The following is a 17002-nucleotide window of genomic DNA, read 5'->3' on the forward strand; positions in this document are numbered from 1 at the left end:
TAAACTTTTGAATGGGGTCATTTTTATAAATTCAGTTATTATTTTGTTTTGTGGAGTATAAGTGTAACGGAGGCCAGCGAGTAGGTGCTATGCAGGTAAACCTCACTCCCCTGATCTCAAGAGGCGCACTAGCGCTAGAGGCTGCAGTCTTCAGCCTCCTTGTTAGTGAATCTGCCTCCCATGCTGGAGACCTGGGTTCGAGACCCACTCGGAACAAGAACGAGGTGTGGCGGACGCTAGAGGCTGTAGTCTTTAGCCACCTTGTTAGTGAGTCCGCCTCCCATGCCGGAGACCTGGGTTCGAGACTGACTCGGAACAAGAACGAGGTGTGGCGGAGAGGACCCGGGAGAGAGGGGTTACATATGTAAACATCTGTTATGTGAAATGGCTTATTCAGGACAGTACTAAATAAAAAATAACATGCAATTTTCATGATTCCTCTTATTTTGTTTCAGATTATTAACATTTTGCACATTCTGCAAGGGGTATGTAAACTTATGAGCACAACTGTATATCAAAAGGCACCAACAAATTTTGAAAAAATTAAAACATAAACATGATCAATGCACATTTAAGACTGGTATACACTACACAACTTTGAAATTAATGAACAAATTTTAAAACACTACAGGCATCATACACTTGCCGCCTTTGTCTAGCATCATATCATCACACATTCTGGGCATCATAGACTAAACAACTGAGGATCACACACAATTAGACTTTCAAGGCATTCTGAACTAATGTGCATCCTTGCTAGGATTTGCGACAAATTAAAACGTGTGTTGTAAAACTGACTAAAAATATCAAATATGTTTGATATCCTCTGACTGGATGGAATCATAGTCTGAAGCTAAATATGTGCTCTTCATACACAATGTGATTTTCTGTGAAATCCATCAACTCTGACTGGCTCTGGCTTTCGTCAACTAGCGTCAACTCATTCAGACACAAATGTGAGCAAAACTTGTGTAGTGTATTCCAGCCTTATCTTGATTAATGGAATTTGTGGTTATATTTGTGTACCTGGACCACAAAACCAGTCATAAGTAGCACGAGTATATTTGTAGCAATAGCCAACAATACATTGTATGGCTCAGAATTATAGATTTTTCTTTTATGCCAAAAATCATAAGGATATTAAGCAAAGATCATGTTCTATGAAGATATTTTGTAAATTTCCTACCGTAAATATATTAAAACTTAATTTTTGATTGGTAATATGCATAGCTAAGAACTTCATTTGGACAACTTTAAAGGCAATTTTCTCAGTATTTTGATCTTTTTGCACCCTCAGATTCCAGATATTCAAGTAGTTGTATCTCAGCTAAATATTGTCCTATCCTAACTTTCAGATGATGTATAAATCTAAATTTCGAGAAATTGACCCTTATGACTGGTTTTGTGGTCCAGGGTCACATTTTATCTCTCCCTATATATAGAGATATATTATCTCTGTATATTTTACAGTCTAGTATATATGTTTCAAAAGTAATGTGACACCATTTTTATATATATATATATATAAACAAAAGAAACAGAACTGACCAGGTCCAGCGCTGCTGCTAAAATCGAAGCATCTGGTATGGTTCCCGGCTCACAGCAGTTCAACAGGAACTGAAATCTCTTCATGCCCTGTCTGATTGCACCTAGATTCACAATGTTCTTATTCTTCATGGCCTCCTGACTGGCGGCCAAGCGCTCCTGGAATCCATGGCAACCTTGTCGTGGTACAGAACGGTGTCAGTGAAAGGAGTGTAGAACCTCTACTACATGAACAGCTGAAAATAGCTTATGAAATATGCATCTGGTGATATCGAATGAACATGCAAGTCTGTTTTTGGCACTAGTCTGAAACAACAAGAATACTCAAGATTTGCAAATCAAACTATGACTTCTGAAACCCCCCGAATAAACATCTAATAACTATTAACTATTAACTTGGAGAGCTGAAGGTTCACGACAACTCTGACAAAGCTGTGACGGGTCATGGTGCCGGGTCATAGGTCAGAGAACCACAGTCCCTCTTCCAGCAGATGGCTCTGACAAAGATGGACAAACACACAGAGAGCTGGTATGGAAGATGGTAGAGGAGTGTACCAGAAGCACAAGACACGTCAAGTACGGGCACACACACAAACAAACAAACAGAGCAAACTGTGGACGGGGGTGGGGGAAGGCACCCCAGGATTCTACCATCTTTCTCTTCTGTGTGGTGAAGCTTGGAAGGGTTCCTCCGACCAGACCGCCATTTACCAAGCCGCTTGAAGAAATTCTCCTCTTCCTCTCGCCCATATTCGATAGCGCTACCCTCCGACAGCTTCACAGCACTGGTGAACTTGACCTGAGATGTACAGAAAAACTCGAATCAAGGACTTCCTGTCTAATAGCTCTACAGCAATGACTGATTGTCTGCCATGAAAGTTCAGCTTTATTCCCAAGAAAGAAATTAGGTGAGGAAGAAAAATGATTGCACTAATGATCACAGTAACGTTGACATAGTTTCTGGTGGGACCTGACAAATATAACCCCCTTTTCCCACCTTGTGTGTGCATACTGATTGAGTATAATTACTTAAAAACTTAATTTTTGATTAGTAATATGCATTGCTAAGAACTTCATTTGGACAACTTTAAAGGTGATTTTCTCAATATTTTGTTTTTTTTGCACCCTCAGATTCCAGATTTTCAAATAGTTGTATCTCGGCCAAATATTGTCCTATCCTAACAAACCATACATCAATGGAAAGCTTAATTCAGCTTTCAGATGGTGTATAAATTGACCCTGGTATGACTGGTTTTGTGGTCCAGGGTCACATATTAACATTTTTGTTATTAGAAATAAAATTAATGTAATAAAATTAATGTTACATTATATATATATATATATTCATCTAGTTGCCACGGAAACATTTTGCATTTTAATTTAGTTTAACTTGATGTACTAAATAACTAAAACTGAAATAAAAATTAAAATGTACATACAAAAATGTTCATACATATAGTTCATACATATAATGACTGTAATATACATTTTTGATGAGCATGTTTTTGATTACTTTTTATGTTTTATTTACATTTTTGAGGGGCATAAAATTAAAACGATCAAGGCAGTGCTATTTTAGTATTATTGATATACAATATCATTGATATACTATGGTTTTTGTTACAATTTTGAATTAGATTCATTTTCATTTTCGTTTATTTAGAGAGGATAAATATAACATGTATTCAAAGAAAGTGTGTAAAGGAAAGTATTTGATTACTGTTTACTTGATGGTAATACCACATGACAATATAGAGTCATTAAACCTGAAAATGGTATGAATCATACCAAACCAACATGGATAATATTACATTACATGGATACTATTACAGAACTTTGCAGATGAGTTCTAAACATGCTCATCTACACCATGTTTTTTTTTTATCATGGACACTCTTATTTGTCATTGACCATCCTAACCAACTATTCTAACCTTACTACTCAGTAAATGCAGAGATTTGCCCTCACCTTGGAGCTCTGTCTGATAAAGGACAGTCTGTCCACAGAGCTGATGTCCAGCAGGTCCTCCACCCCATCAGCCAGACCAGATAGAGAGGAGCGTTTCAGCCAGTTTCCTGTTCCACAAGTTAAATGGTTATATGAAATAAAAATTAGTTTAGCACTCTGGTAACTCTGAGACCTATTCAGGTTTGCACTCTGGTACCCTTTAGTGCAAACAAGCCAAAAGGAATGTAAGAGGGAAGATTTCATGCTGGTGCTCCGGCTCATACAGCATAAGCACAAAAATGGACAAATAACACACACACTCACGGTATATAAAAGTATTATAAATAAATAAACCTTTGAATGCACATGTTTTTCAAACTAAAGCTTCCATTATGACACTGTATGATGAGGCTGCATTGCTAAAACACAACACACATACGTAACATGGAGAGAGTGAGTGGATGGCGAACTTTCCTATGGCATGCTGGTGACAAAAAAGGAAAGAACAGAGATATGAATGATTTTTCATAACATTCAGATCCCTAACACACCAGTAAACCAATTACAACTGAAGACTCTAGTTAAAATACAGTTTATTGGTTGATTTAAGTCCTAATTTTAATTTTACAATCTCTCATATTACAAGCATTCTTATCATAAAAATATGCATAAGGTTGTGTACCAGAAAGAACTTTTATAATCTTACCTATGTGTTGCATGGACATTAACACATTAAAGAGAATGCATATCTTCATTTGTTATGAACAAATTCAAGTGAGTATGATTCCTAAAGAATCATCTGTGTATGGAAATGATAGATTTGTAGTTATTAGGTTACAGAGATCAAATTACTATCAATTTTGAACTGTTAAGGTAAATGTATTTACTGTACTTTCTATTTTACTTACTGTTTAGCTGCTGTTTAAAATGTATTGTATTTAGCTGCTGTTTAATGAGTAAATGTATTTCATAATATGGAATATTATGAAACCTGAATCCTGCTTATACAGTAATTCTGTAATTAAAGTAATTCAGAGAAAGGGCAGCCAAGGGCATGAAGTCAAACTGTAATTATCTGCTTTGTATGGGAAAACAAAGGAACAGAGACAATTATGGTTATGTTTGTAAAGAATTTCTCTCTCACAAAAACATACCTATGGGCAGTTTGAGTTTCTTGCGTAGTGAAATCCGTCGGGAACGTGATCGTGAACGACGGTCTGTGGTAGTACCAGAGTGGGCAGTGGTGCACTCTGACGTATCCTGCTCTGATTGGCTGCTTGTATCACTGGCGGCACTCTGAGATTTGAACATCTTCCTCCAAAAGTCTTTCCTTCCTAAAAGCGCTCCTGGGATTTGCTCCTCACTGATAGACAGAAACAGATACACACAAACTCAGTCCATGCATATATTTGATTTATGCATTTCAAATATTTTAAACTGTTCAAATTGATTTACAAATACATGTTTAAGTGTACTAAGCAAACAGCTCAATACACAGTCGAGTCATGACAGAATATTCATTGATGTCTTCATACGAATCTTGTGAATAAATATGTTATATTTATGAATGTACTTTTTTGCTGAAGATGGCTTGGTCTCCTCCTTTTCATCTGTTTTTTTTGTGGTATTGAGTTTTTCAGCACTGTCCAGAAGGGCACTGAGAGCCACACGTCGGAAGACATTTCCATGGGACTCCTTAATAAACTGAACCAGCTGACGTATGTCACAATACAGGCCCTGATTTTTGTGTGTTTAGATGTAAGGAGAGACAGTCATAGTGTGAATGTGTGAAAAGAGAGAGATGGAAAATAGAAAACAGAAATATAGATTTAAATATTTATTCTTTTGTGAACAATGGAGTGCTTTATCTGCACAGGTAATTATCAGCAATTCATTTTACATAGTCTATACACATAGAAGCACTCAAAGTAAAACTAGTGCTAAAACTGTTCTAACCAGATGCAATGCGTCAAGATCCCAGCCACAAAAAAATGGTCTTTTTTAAAACTCATTTTCAGGGGAAGTTGCCAAACGAAGGTTGATTTGTTGCTAAAAGTTGCTAAATGACATTGTGATGTCATTGCGCGATGACGTCATCACGTAATCACGACTCAAAATTGTGTCACTGCATCAAATCTCAGCAAAAAAAATTATTTTATATATATGTTCATTTAGATTTGTTCGTAAAATAATATAAATGCATAATATAATAATATTAAAATATAAATGAGTGTATTTTTAAATACAACATTGAATTATTAAACACATTTTTTAACAATTACAATTTAAGATTTTTTATTAGCTAGTAAACTAGTAAAACTAAACAATTATAGTTTTAAGCAGTGTATTAGTAGTTATTTAGTATGTTACACTCTAAGAAAAGTCAGTAAAAATAGTCTATATGTTAATATGAAGGAATTTTCCATATTGATTTTTCACAGGTTTTTTACCTGCATTTTAAATTACGCATTGTTTTTTGTGTTTTCGGATTACAGGGTTATAACGGATAATGGATTACCGATAATGTCCTGGAAAATTACTAGTAGCTTTTCCATTTTTCTATATATTTTTCTTACAGTGTACTAAATGATTAACAATCACAGGTACCAGCTACTAACAAGGTGTATCACAAAGCGGTACTTTGACGTCATACACCGATCGGTCTGCGCAGCGGCACTTCAAGCCGAACACACCTAATTATTATTGATCAATTGCAAATAGCAGCTAACTTAATTCATGTGACGTGTGTACTGCTATCTTTGGTTTCCCCCTTTTTCTGTAATTTAGATGGAAAAGGTGTGCCTTTTTATCGCTTCAGTCATTTATCAAAAGTTGCCAAATAAATTTTAAAAATAGCGAAATTTGTTGCTAGGTGCTTTTGGAAGAAAAAGTTACTAGGGTAATCTGAAACATTGCTAAATCTAGCAACAAAATTGCTAAATTGGCAACACTGGACTTCATACTGAATGCGAAAATGAAGCATGATGTGATTATATAAATCACAAACCACAGCCAATCAGTAATGTAATTGCGATCTCACAATAAAACTTAATTTCTCGCACTTGCAACTTTATTTCTATCAATTTATGGCTTTATTTCTCACAACTTGTGACTTTATTCACATAATTTGCAACCTTGTTTCTCAATTTGTGACCTTATTCTTGCAACTTTACATCCCACAGTGTGACTTAAAGTCGCGATTTAACAGAAATAGTGACAATTTTGTTTTTCTGTATTGTGACCTACATCTGATTAAAATGGATTATTGAAAAATAATCCAAAAAACAAGTGAAGAAAGTATTGCAAATAACTAAATACAATCTGGATAATTTTAGGTATATAAGAAACTGCTTAACAACTACAGCAGCAAAATTATATATAAATTCAATGATTATCCCTCACTTAACATACTGTATGACAATTTGGTCTCAAGCTAAAGGTACAACACTGAAGCCTATTCTCTCCTTGTACAAGAACTAGGCATATATAAAGTGTTAGACAGAAAACTCAATACTTACCACCACTGCGATATTTTGGGCAAATATGATATCCTTAACTGGGAAAATCTAACAAAATACACTGACGCCTGTCTGATGTTTAAAAACCTAAATGGAAAAGCTCCTCCACCACTTAGTATTTTTATTAAGCAGAAAAATGTAAACAACAGATCTACAAGATCCGCTCAGAGAGGGGACTGTGAAATTCCTTTCATTTCCACACTTCCAATTGAAATAACAAATTGTACCACTCCTTTAGACAAAGTCTTAAAGCCTGGCTTTTAAAAAATCAGACGTGATAAATTTTAATCTATGTAGTTTATTGCTCATTTTATTATTACTTTTGTTATTATTTAACCCGCTGTTAACATGTTTCATGTCCTTTGCTCATTGTCAGGCAGCCAAATGCATGGTTTGGGTATGTTTGGATTATTTTATTAGTATTTTATGAATTGTCTGGTATGCTCTTTTATAGTGATGTTATACAATTTAGGTGTGTGTTTTTATTGTATTAACCCATAATTGTGTCTGCTGTGTTTTATGTAAGTTTAATGTTTTCCCAGCATGCCTTCATGTACCAACTGAAGGTTGTGTGTTGTCGCTTTGTGTGCTTGCATGGCTAGTTGATTGTTTTTAATTGTGTTGATTTTTTTTGCTGTTTTTGGTTGTTATACTTTTAGATTTTTTTAAAGGTTTCAAAACATCTTGCCAAAAGACTGCACTTGAAAATTAGCCTGCTGGCTAACACTAGGACATTTACAGAACTGTTGATTAACGTGTGTTGTCCTCCAAAAATGTAGAGTAGTTGTTATTTGTTGATTGGATTGAGGCAGATCTGAATGTAAACTTACAGTCTATTATAAGAAAGGGATAGGGTTTACACAAACTGATGGTTGGAGAAGCCTGATATACGTCACCAGAGATAAGTGTGTTGTTTTAGGATATGGGATTTCATATTTCCATGTTTAAACATGCTGCTTACATGATACTATTAACATTGAATTAGCAACGATATGCCTTTTCACTTGTTGTTTTATTGTATGGTGCCTGGTTAGTGTAACTTTCACCAAATGTAAACTCAAGCCCAACCTTTTGGCAACTCATGAGTTAAATGCAGTACTCTCACCAGGTTCTCAGAACTGTGAAGCTCATGTGTAGTGGAGGCACATCTTGTGATGAGAGACTTGAACATGCAGCCCACCACCACAGTTCCCATGCTCTGGGCCAGAGACTTGTCTCCTCCAGTGGTGAAGTTGTTCCCGAAGCCAGCCTTGTCTGCAAACACAAACAAGTCATCTCAGAGGAAAAACTGTGACCTGGCTGCCATGTCTGGGCAAAATCACTGAGGCTCAGCCATAAGTGCCAAACAATAAAGGGAAGCAGGAAACATTGATGTTTACAAGATGAAAAGGGGGAAAATCCGATAGCACGTATGATAGGAAAACCTAAAACGAGATTTGTGCGGGGTTTTGAAGGTTTGCATACATGCAAGTGACTGTGGCCTGAGAGATACTAATAGACCTAACAATCAGGTCATGCTCTGATTTCACAGCAATGTTGAGTTTAGTTTAGCTGGATCTATAAAGCTGGTTTTTAGATTGTTTATTCGGTAAGGCCTAAGCACTGTTTAGCTCTACTACAGGCGAGAACATCACCCTGGACATTTTGAGGGGTGCAGGAATGGGTGTAATGCCTAGTTTTGGCAGTAAATTTAGATATTGTGTATCTACCGATGTTTCTTTTATTCGCCCTCCTGGACCTCTCACCTGCACTGCCGTATTCTGCAAGAGAAAAGATGGTGGGCAACATTGGTGTCAGGCCAGCACAGACCTGTACTCGTAAGTCAGGAAACACCAACTCATTCCAAAACACACATCCACGCACAGATGCACACCCACAGATGCAAAAAGAAGACGGCCCAAAAAAAACAGGGATATCATTTTCATAACACTCACTCATGCTCACTAACTTGCCAGAAATCAATCGAAATTCAGCTTATCTTGCTGTTTTGATTCCATAAAATTGAAAAATACAAACAATAAAAATTGACACTGTCAATATGATGTTTGGCAAGTCTGCGGAAAGGACGAGTGATGAGGGACTGGGGTACAAACAGTGGAGTTTGACAGACGGACGGACAGAAAGAAAGAAAGAAAGAAAGAAAGAAGTACTACTGGCAGACATGAAGGCAGAAGACAGAAGAGGCCAAGGAGCAAGAAACGAATGACATTAAAAAATGTAGAGACGATCTGTATTTCCAGCTAATTTTGAGTTAGTTGTTCTTCCAAGCAATGGTTTCATTTTCTTGCTTCTAGTCATCTATCAAAGGTTTATCCTCACCATATTATTAAATTAATACCCAAGTCTTCCAGTTTTGAGTCACAAGACGGCACCAATGAGCTATTCTAAGTTGGTATGAAAACAGATTGCATGGCCTTTTTAATGGATTTTAAGACTTCTTTATTGTGATAGAACTGTAATGCCATTCATTTGCTGGCATGTCCATTCTTAAATTAAATATAAATGTTTGATGTTGGATAGATATACCCAACCTCCAAACCAAGTGTGTAGTAGCTAATCATTTAATCTACTGAAAAGACCGAAAGAGAAAAGCCCTGATATATGACACTAAATAATTCTGCCTGCTAAATTAGGTGCTATGATCTGGTCTGATTGTTCACGGCAAGTAAAATTTCTGTTGTGTATCTGAGACATGTGGTATGACACAGAAATATCCAGATGTTCTGATAAATGGAAATGTAACAGCCACAGTGTTCATAGGAAAAGCTACTCACTCCAGTCACTTCTACAAGAAATGAGACTTAATTGCACAATGTACAGTCAGCAGGTAATTTTCGGACAGGGGATCAGGTACCACCTGTTTAAATCTGGAGGGGTTTGTTTTCCCATAATGACTGGCTAACTCTACAGTACATTATCCTGCTTATTTACCAAACAAATAAATACATGCATAAGAAATACTGATCTGATTTTATTATCTTATTTATAGATTAACTTAGCTTTTGCTATAAAGAAAACAGCTAATTACTTCTTAGAACAGCGAAACAGTCAACAAAATAAATGCTCCTTGATAGTATAATATTAATATATATATATATATATATATATATATATTTTTTTTTTTTGTCGGTTATTGTGAATGTTACCCTGTGTGTTGATGTCTACCCTGTCTGGCGCTCCTGTTTTCAAATCATTAAATATCCTTTATTTAGTCATCTTCGTCTTCCTGCCTGGTCTTTGGAACACCCTGCCCGTGACAGTAACATGTCTTAATCTATTTTAAGTTTTCTCTCATCCAGCTCTTTTTGTCTCTTACCGGTTAGTTGTTCTTCCAAGCAATGGTTTCATTTTCTTGCTTCTAGTCATCTATCAAAGGTTAATCCTCACCATATTAATAAAATAATACTCAAGTCTTCCAGTTTTGAGTCACAAGACGGCACCAATGAGCTATTCTAAGTTGGTATGAAAACAGATGACGGAGTTATACAAGAGACATGAAAATAGCAACGGTATCTTGCCATGGACAACAGTCAAATATACAGCTTAGCAGTTATTATTGACCAGAATTGATCAGAATCAAGTATTTCAGAGAGCTGTTTAATAATTACTTCAAATTCGCTTGAATGAATTTTATAGAACCCTAGAATAAAAAATTTGTTTGTGATACACTATCTGTCAAAAGTTTTGAATAATTAAGATTTTTCCCAAGGCTACATGTATTTGATCAAAAACACAGTGAAAACAGTAATATTGTGAAATATTATTACAATTTAAAATAAGTGATTTCTGTTTTCACATGTAATTTATTTCTGTGATGGCAAAGCTGAATTTTCAGCAGCCATTACTCCAGTCATCAGTGTCACGTGATCCTTCAGAAATCATTCAAATATGGTGAAATTAAACTTTAACATCACAGGAATAAATTCTAAATTCAGCTTAGCCATCACAGGAATAAATGATTTTTTTTAAAGAAAACAGTTATTTTAAATTGTAATATTTCATAATATTACCTTTCTGCTGTATTTTTAATAAAATAAATGTAGTCTTGGTGAGCATAAGCGACTTATTTCAAAAACATAAAAAAAAAAAAATCTGAATTAGTCCAAACTTTTGACTGGTAATGTTCTATTTAAATACAACATTTTAAATGTCAATTTACAGTATTCTGAAATTAAACTGTAATTAAATAAAAGTTAAATACACAGCTCAACAATCAAATTGTAAAAAAAAATCATGTTTATCTCTCTTTTAGGAAAAGACAAATCCATCTCTATTACTGTTGCATGAAAATGGGGCTCATGCTGTATCTTTGGAGATTTCAGAAAAGGGATTAAAAAATATGCCTAGGCATGTTAAAGACATGCACTTAATAAGTGCAGCTCTGCCCTCTTACTGTCAGTGATTGGCTCCATGCAGAAGCCAAGTAGGGCATGCAGGAAATCCACAATGTTGTTGAGCGAATCCTTATTAACGTATTCTTTCATAGTCTGACGGAACTGCACTTTATCCAGCGTGTACAGAGTAGTCAAACAATTCTGCGCCTAAAAAATAGGACAGAGCATCTGGTCATTCACCTTTGTTGGAGACAAACTGCTACATGCAAATGTACTATATTCTACATATTTTATGAAATCCATATCATCTGACCACATGACTAATAGTAGTCTATAACTAATAGTAGGCTAGTCTGACAGCAAATCAACATAATGCTGTCTAACAGAGATCAGTGATTAAACCTCTTAAAAAAAGGTTAATCTGTACTGTAAAATTATGTTTTAATTGTACACATATATTGACCTGCATCCGAAGGCGGTCTCCAGAAAGCCCACGGTGGCCTTCACCACAACCGTACGCACAGCCAAGTGATTTTACGATCTTAATGAGCATGGTGAGAGCCAATCTGTGAGTGCTGAGTGAAGTGTCTCCATCCTGTTGATGATTTTAAAAATGTGATAATTACTCACACATATTCATTTACAACAGATATATTAACTGTCTTACCTGGTTGTCCTTGTTATTCTTTATATCATCTCTGCTTCCTCCACGACTCTCTCCACCCCCTCCTCCTCCATCTCCTCCATTAGGTGCTGCTCCTGTGCCTCCAGCCGCCTCCCCCTGAGCTCCACCCACACTCTGGCTGGCTCCCTCCTTCAGATGCTCCGCCTCTTTGTCCTCAGGTTTGGAGGCTTTCTTCATCACACTGGGCACCACCCCCAGCTGCAGGAGGCATTCGATGATGTTGAGCGCCACGTCGCAAATCCGAGAACTGATGTCATGGGTGAGTACGGAATACAGGGCCCGCAGAATAGCCTTAAAAAACACCACAGCGGTAAACAGGAAAGGCAACACTACTCATAATATGAACCATATGGTCAGATGTTTTCAAGCTTTAATGGGGTGAACTAAATCTAAAATAATTTTAACATTTTCTTCAGAAGTTAATGGCCAATCTAAACACTACCAGTCAAAAGTTTGAAATACTGTAATTACTTTTTTATGTTTTAAAGAAGTATTTTATGCTTACAAAGACTGCATTTATTTGATTAAAAATTAGTGCTGTCAAACGATTAATTGCAATTAATCGCATACAAAATAAAAGTTTTTGTTTGCATAATATATGTGTGTGTTCTGTGTATATTTATTATGTATATATTACATACAGAATGTATTTTGAAAATATTTACATGTATGTACATGTCTATATTTATATTCATATAATTTATATTATAAATAAAAAATAAATATCTTTAATATATAAACATAACATATTTTTCTGAAATATATACATTCATGTGTGTATTTATATATACATAAATATACACAGCACACATATTATGTAAACAAAAACTTTTATTTTGGATGCGATTAATCTTGATTAATTGTTTGACAGCACTATTAAAAATACATTAAAAACAGTAATATTGTGAAATATTAATAAAATAATAGTTACAATTATTAAAATACCTGTTTTCTATTATAATTTATTTTCAAATATATTTTATAAGTTTTCAGCAGCCTTCATTGTCACATATTCCTTCAGAAATCATTCTAATATGCTGATTTGGTCCTCAAGAAACATTGATTATTATTATTATTATTATTAATGTTAAAAAAAGTTGTGTTGCTTAATATTTTTTGTGTAAACTGTGATACACTGCCATTTAAAAGTTTAGGGTACGATTTAAGAAAAAGAAAAAGAAATCAATACTTTTATTTAGCAATAAAAAGTGACTACAGACATTTGTCATCTTTAAAAATCCTAATTATTCCAATTTTTGACCGAAAGTGTATAAGCAAATTTGTCTCTCTATGACACTAAACCCATGCCCCTTTGCTCGAGGCTGCACCCCTTACCATGAGGTCCAGCATGCCATTCTTCAGAATGAAGTTGTTAGTGCCCTCAATAGTGTCTCGGTCCTCTAGCGATGTGTAATTGATGCAGGAGTCTGTCAGACTTCGGGGAAGGTTGGAGCAGGCCAGCGGCTCACATGGCATCTCAGGGATGGGAATGGGGTTACACAGTTTCTTAATGTGCTCTGTGAAGAAATCTGTGTAGCCTACATTAAAGGAAGCCACAGTTGTGTTAAATGTAGCCATGGTGATGGTGGAGATCTGGGAACGAACTGAGAAAGAAGTCAATGAGTCAAAAGCACAAATGATTATTAACAATTCAAATATATTTGTATATTTATTTTTTTCTCTAAAATGTTCAGCGAACCCACAAGCATCTCACTGTGGCCCGCAGTTTGAAAACCCCTGTTGTATTTTATTAATCTTTATTAATTCCATGAAAGATTAACAGCAATAGATTTAGAATTAATACTGTGATAGTGCTATTTATTTGCTTACCACCCTCTTTGATGGTATTGTCACTGTGACTGTTGGAGTGTTCAGGCAAGTTGTGGTGGGAGTGAAAATGTTTTGCTCCAAGACTGTCCACATCTCCGGCAGTATCTGAGCTTCCACGACGTGTTAACTTCCCTTCAACACAACAAAACACAACCACAATATGACAATAATTTGAAACCAACCTCAAACAAGTGCAAGCAATTTGTGAATGCACAATTTGTATGGGCAGGGCAAATGCATTAAACCATAAAGCACAGAATCCCAAAAAATGTAAATAAAATTTGGGAAAAGGGCCCAATTACTTTACAAAAATGTTTAATAAATTATTAAATTGATAAAGTTTCATGAAAGTTTTTTGATGATTCAAAGTTAGAGCACTAAAACTGTCTAGAAAAAAACACAGCATAAAGAAATAAAATGGATTTCATAGGACCCTACATACCCATGATAGTGGAAGGCCAACCACCACGGTCCAATGTGCGACGGTCATCTCCCAGTCCAGAGAAGCTTCCGAATGAGAAGGTGCTACGTGTGGGTGAGACATCCAGGTGATCCTCGTGCATCAGGAAAGGTACACCCATTCGACGCTGGCGTTTCTTCCCAGTATGGTGGAATGGGATAGAGCCTTTTCTCTCTCGATCTTCTCTACGGTTCTTAAACTGGAAAAAAAGTCAAAAAAGGTGCAAGAATAATAGAATAAAGTGCCTAGTGGCATAGTGAAAGTTAAATGTCAAGAAAATTATATCAACATTTTATTAGAGGTTTTGCAAAAATTAAAATATATCATATTGATTTACTGTCTGAAACTATGCATAAAAAATTATCTGCATACCTTTTTGAATATGTTCATACCCATCTCAGTTGAGAGGTCAGGGACTGCTGGTCTCCTGAGGTTGGTAATTGACACTTTAGAGAAGGTCTCAGAGCTCAAAGACCTGCTTTCCTCATTACATTTTAGAGTCATGTCCTTAGAAAAATGGCAAAGAAAAAAGCAGGGTATCAGAGGTATGCATTTTTAAAAAACCTTTGACTTATGGTGGTTAAAATGTTGAATAATAGTGTTTCAGTTCATTACACATCTTTTAAAGTAGCAATCGCACATCCTGATCGTGTATAATGAACTTTATCTTGTCCAAAATTAACAATTGTAAGATTGCTCAGTTATCCCTATTCCTCATTACTAGTGGCATTTTTGGATTTTAATTTCTGGAGAGGCAAAATCAGTCAGCTGCCAAGTCTAACATGGGGGCACATACAAAACACCTAGTAATTTTATATCAAGCAAAAATGCATTTAAACCATCCACATCGAATGGCTTTATTATCTCACAAAACACAATTCATCAACAAAATATTAACTGAATATTATTAGTATCAGGGTAATTTTCCGTCTTGATTTACTTTTCACTATGTTCTGTGCCTGTTTGCCTGTGTTCCTCATCCTTTTTAATGTCCACAGTACACCTGTTCTGTTTTAACTTGATTACATTCCTGTTAAATAAGCCCTGTTTCTTCAGTTCCTTTGTTTGTTCTCATAAGTGCGTTTCTCCTACAATTTCCTGAGTGTCATTTGTGGATTTATAAAGGCTGTGTTTGTTACTTATCTCCATCGTTGTGTGCTTTAGTACACCCACCATAGTGTGACAATTAGTACCATATCTGTAATTTTTCTTTATTGCTTTCTATCAGTATGGGTTTTTATTGAATTTATATCATCTGATATTAGATATTAAATTGTGCATTTAAATTTCCCTTTATTTTTACATTAAGATTACTTTACATTAAGATTATCATCTTACACTTAACCTTTAAATATACAATCCAAAATGCAGTAAGTCTCAGAATATTTTTATTTTTTTACTTTTAATTTCATAAAATGCTGTGATGCCTAAATTCACTTGTACTATATCATTGCATTGCAATGGATGTTTATATTTTTTTAGTCAAATTATCCAGATTGTATGGTATTTTAATACTGGCCATTATTGATTATCGACCATAGCATAAAAATAATAACCTGCTTATTTATATAAATATCTGCTGGGCTTTTAATATCTGATAACAGTTACATGTCTTCCACATAATACACAGTGTTGTAATGTGTATGTAATGTACAAGTTTATTTTATGGTAAAACCAAATCACAATTTTAAATGAATTAATGATCACAGCATGTATTTCAAAGCCTGGCCCCACCAGAACCTAATACAGATATGCCACTGCCCATTACCATCTGAAACTGCTATGTAAAAACACACAGTCAGTTACTAACATAGGCTTGTTACCTGTGTTTTGTGAGTATTAACCAAAGAAGGGGTAGCAGCCACCATGGAATTACTGCGGGGCCGTGGTAAGGGGGGTATCAGGGGCTCAGGGGGGCGTTCAGGCTTCTCCTGCAGTATCTGACGCAGCCGCTGCAGGTAGTATATGAGGGCCCAGTGCACACCCTCTTCTGTCCAGTGAGGCTGCATCAAGCAACGCAGCACTGCAACATCAAAATAGGTGGCATACCTTGCTCGCTGTGATACAGAGATGCCACCAGGGACTGAGAAACTTTCAGTCAAAGAAAGAGAGAGAGAGATTTGTTACAGAAAATTATGGTCAAAAAGAACAGAAGTTCAGACTGAGTTTGCTCAGGATCGTTGCTTGGCAACTGCAGTGCAAACACATGCAGTTAACACTGTGACAGATGGGAGTCTGACTGGAACTGGACACTACTTATCTAGCCAACATAGGATGAGTTTCAAGAAAGAATGCTTTAAAATATTTTCTTTAAGAAGATTGTAATAGATAAACTTTTTGCCAACACTTTACAATAAGGTTCAATTTGTTAACATTATTTAGTATGTTATAATGATGTTTTAATATGGTATAAATGAAAGTTCAGAAGAACAGCATTTATCTCAAATAGAAATTTATAGCATCCTTGTAGTATTAATTTCTATACCCCCCCCCCAAAAAAGGCATATGAATCACCTGGCTCATCTGGAAATTGAGGTCTATTTGATACATTTTTATACAGCAGTCATACTGATACAACAGGACATTTTTGTGATACGTTTTTGCTAAGTGGAATATTATTTGCGCCCACTTTAACTGACTTCTAGTTTAAGCTTTTACTGTTTTTGTGCTTTTTAGCTAATTG

General features: G+C 35.5%; 1 protein-coding gene across 1 annotated transcript in view; it reads right to left on the bottom strand.

The window, feature by feature from the left end:
- unc80 (unc-80 homolog (C. elegans)) overlaps window positions 1–17002 on the bottom strand; it is a 60644-nt gene that overhangs the window by 29869 nt on the left and 13773 nt on the right. The window contains exons 8-23 of the mRNA XM_016514074.1: window positions 16143–16410; window positions 14692–14826; window positions 14302–14518; window positions 13860–13991; window positions 13365–13633; window positions 12012–12320; window positions 11808–11939; window positions 11404–11551; window positions 8720–8770; window positions 8116–8264; window positions 5066–5229; window positions 4647–4855; window positions 3932–3976; window positions 3514–3620; window positions 2197–2344; window positions 1549–1721 (exon numbers count right to left, since the gene is read on the bottom strand). Of these exons, the coding sequence (XP_016369560.1) occupies window positions 1549–1721; window positions 2197–2344; window positions 3514–3620; window positions 3932–3976; window positions 4647–4855; window positions 5066–5229; window positions 8116–8264; window positions 8720–8770; window positions 11404–11551; window positions 11808–11939; window positions 12012–12320; window positions 13365–13633; window positions 13860–13991; window positions 14302–14518; window positions 14692–14826; window positions 16143–16410 (2656 nt within the window). The remainder of the gene's footprint in view (window positions 1–1548; window positions 1722–2196; window positions 2345–3513; window positions 3621–3931; window positions 3977–4646; window positions 4856–5065; window positions 5230–8115; window positions 8265–8719; window positions 8771–11403; window positions 11552–11807; window positions 11940–12011; window positions 12321–13364; window positions 13634–13859; window positions 13992–14301; window positions 14519–14691; window positions 14827–16142; window positions 16411–17002) is intronic.

Source organism: Sinocyclocheilus rhinocerous, unplaced genomic scaffold, assembly GCF_001515625.1.
Source record: "Sinocyclocheilus rhinocerous isolate Xijiao unplaced genomic scaffold, SAMN03320098_v1.1 scaffold806, whole genome shotgun sequence".
In the NCBI taxonomy this organism is placed as follows: domain Eukaryota; kingdom Metazoa; phylum Chordata; class Actinopteri; order Cypriniformes; family Cyprinidae; genus Sinocyclocheilus; species Sinocyclocheilus rhinocerous.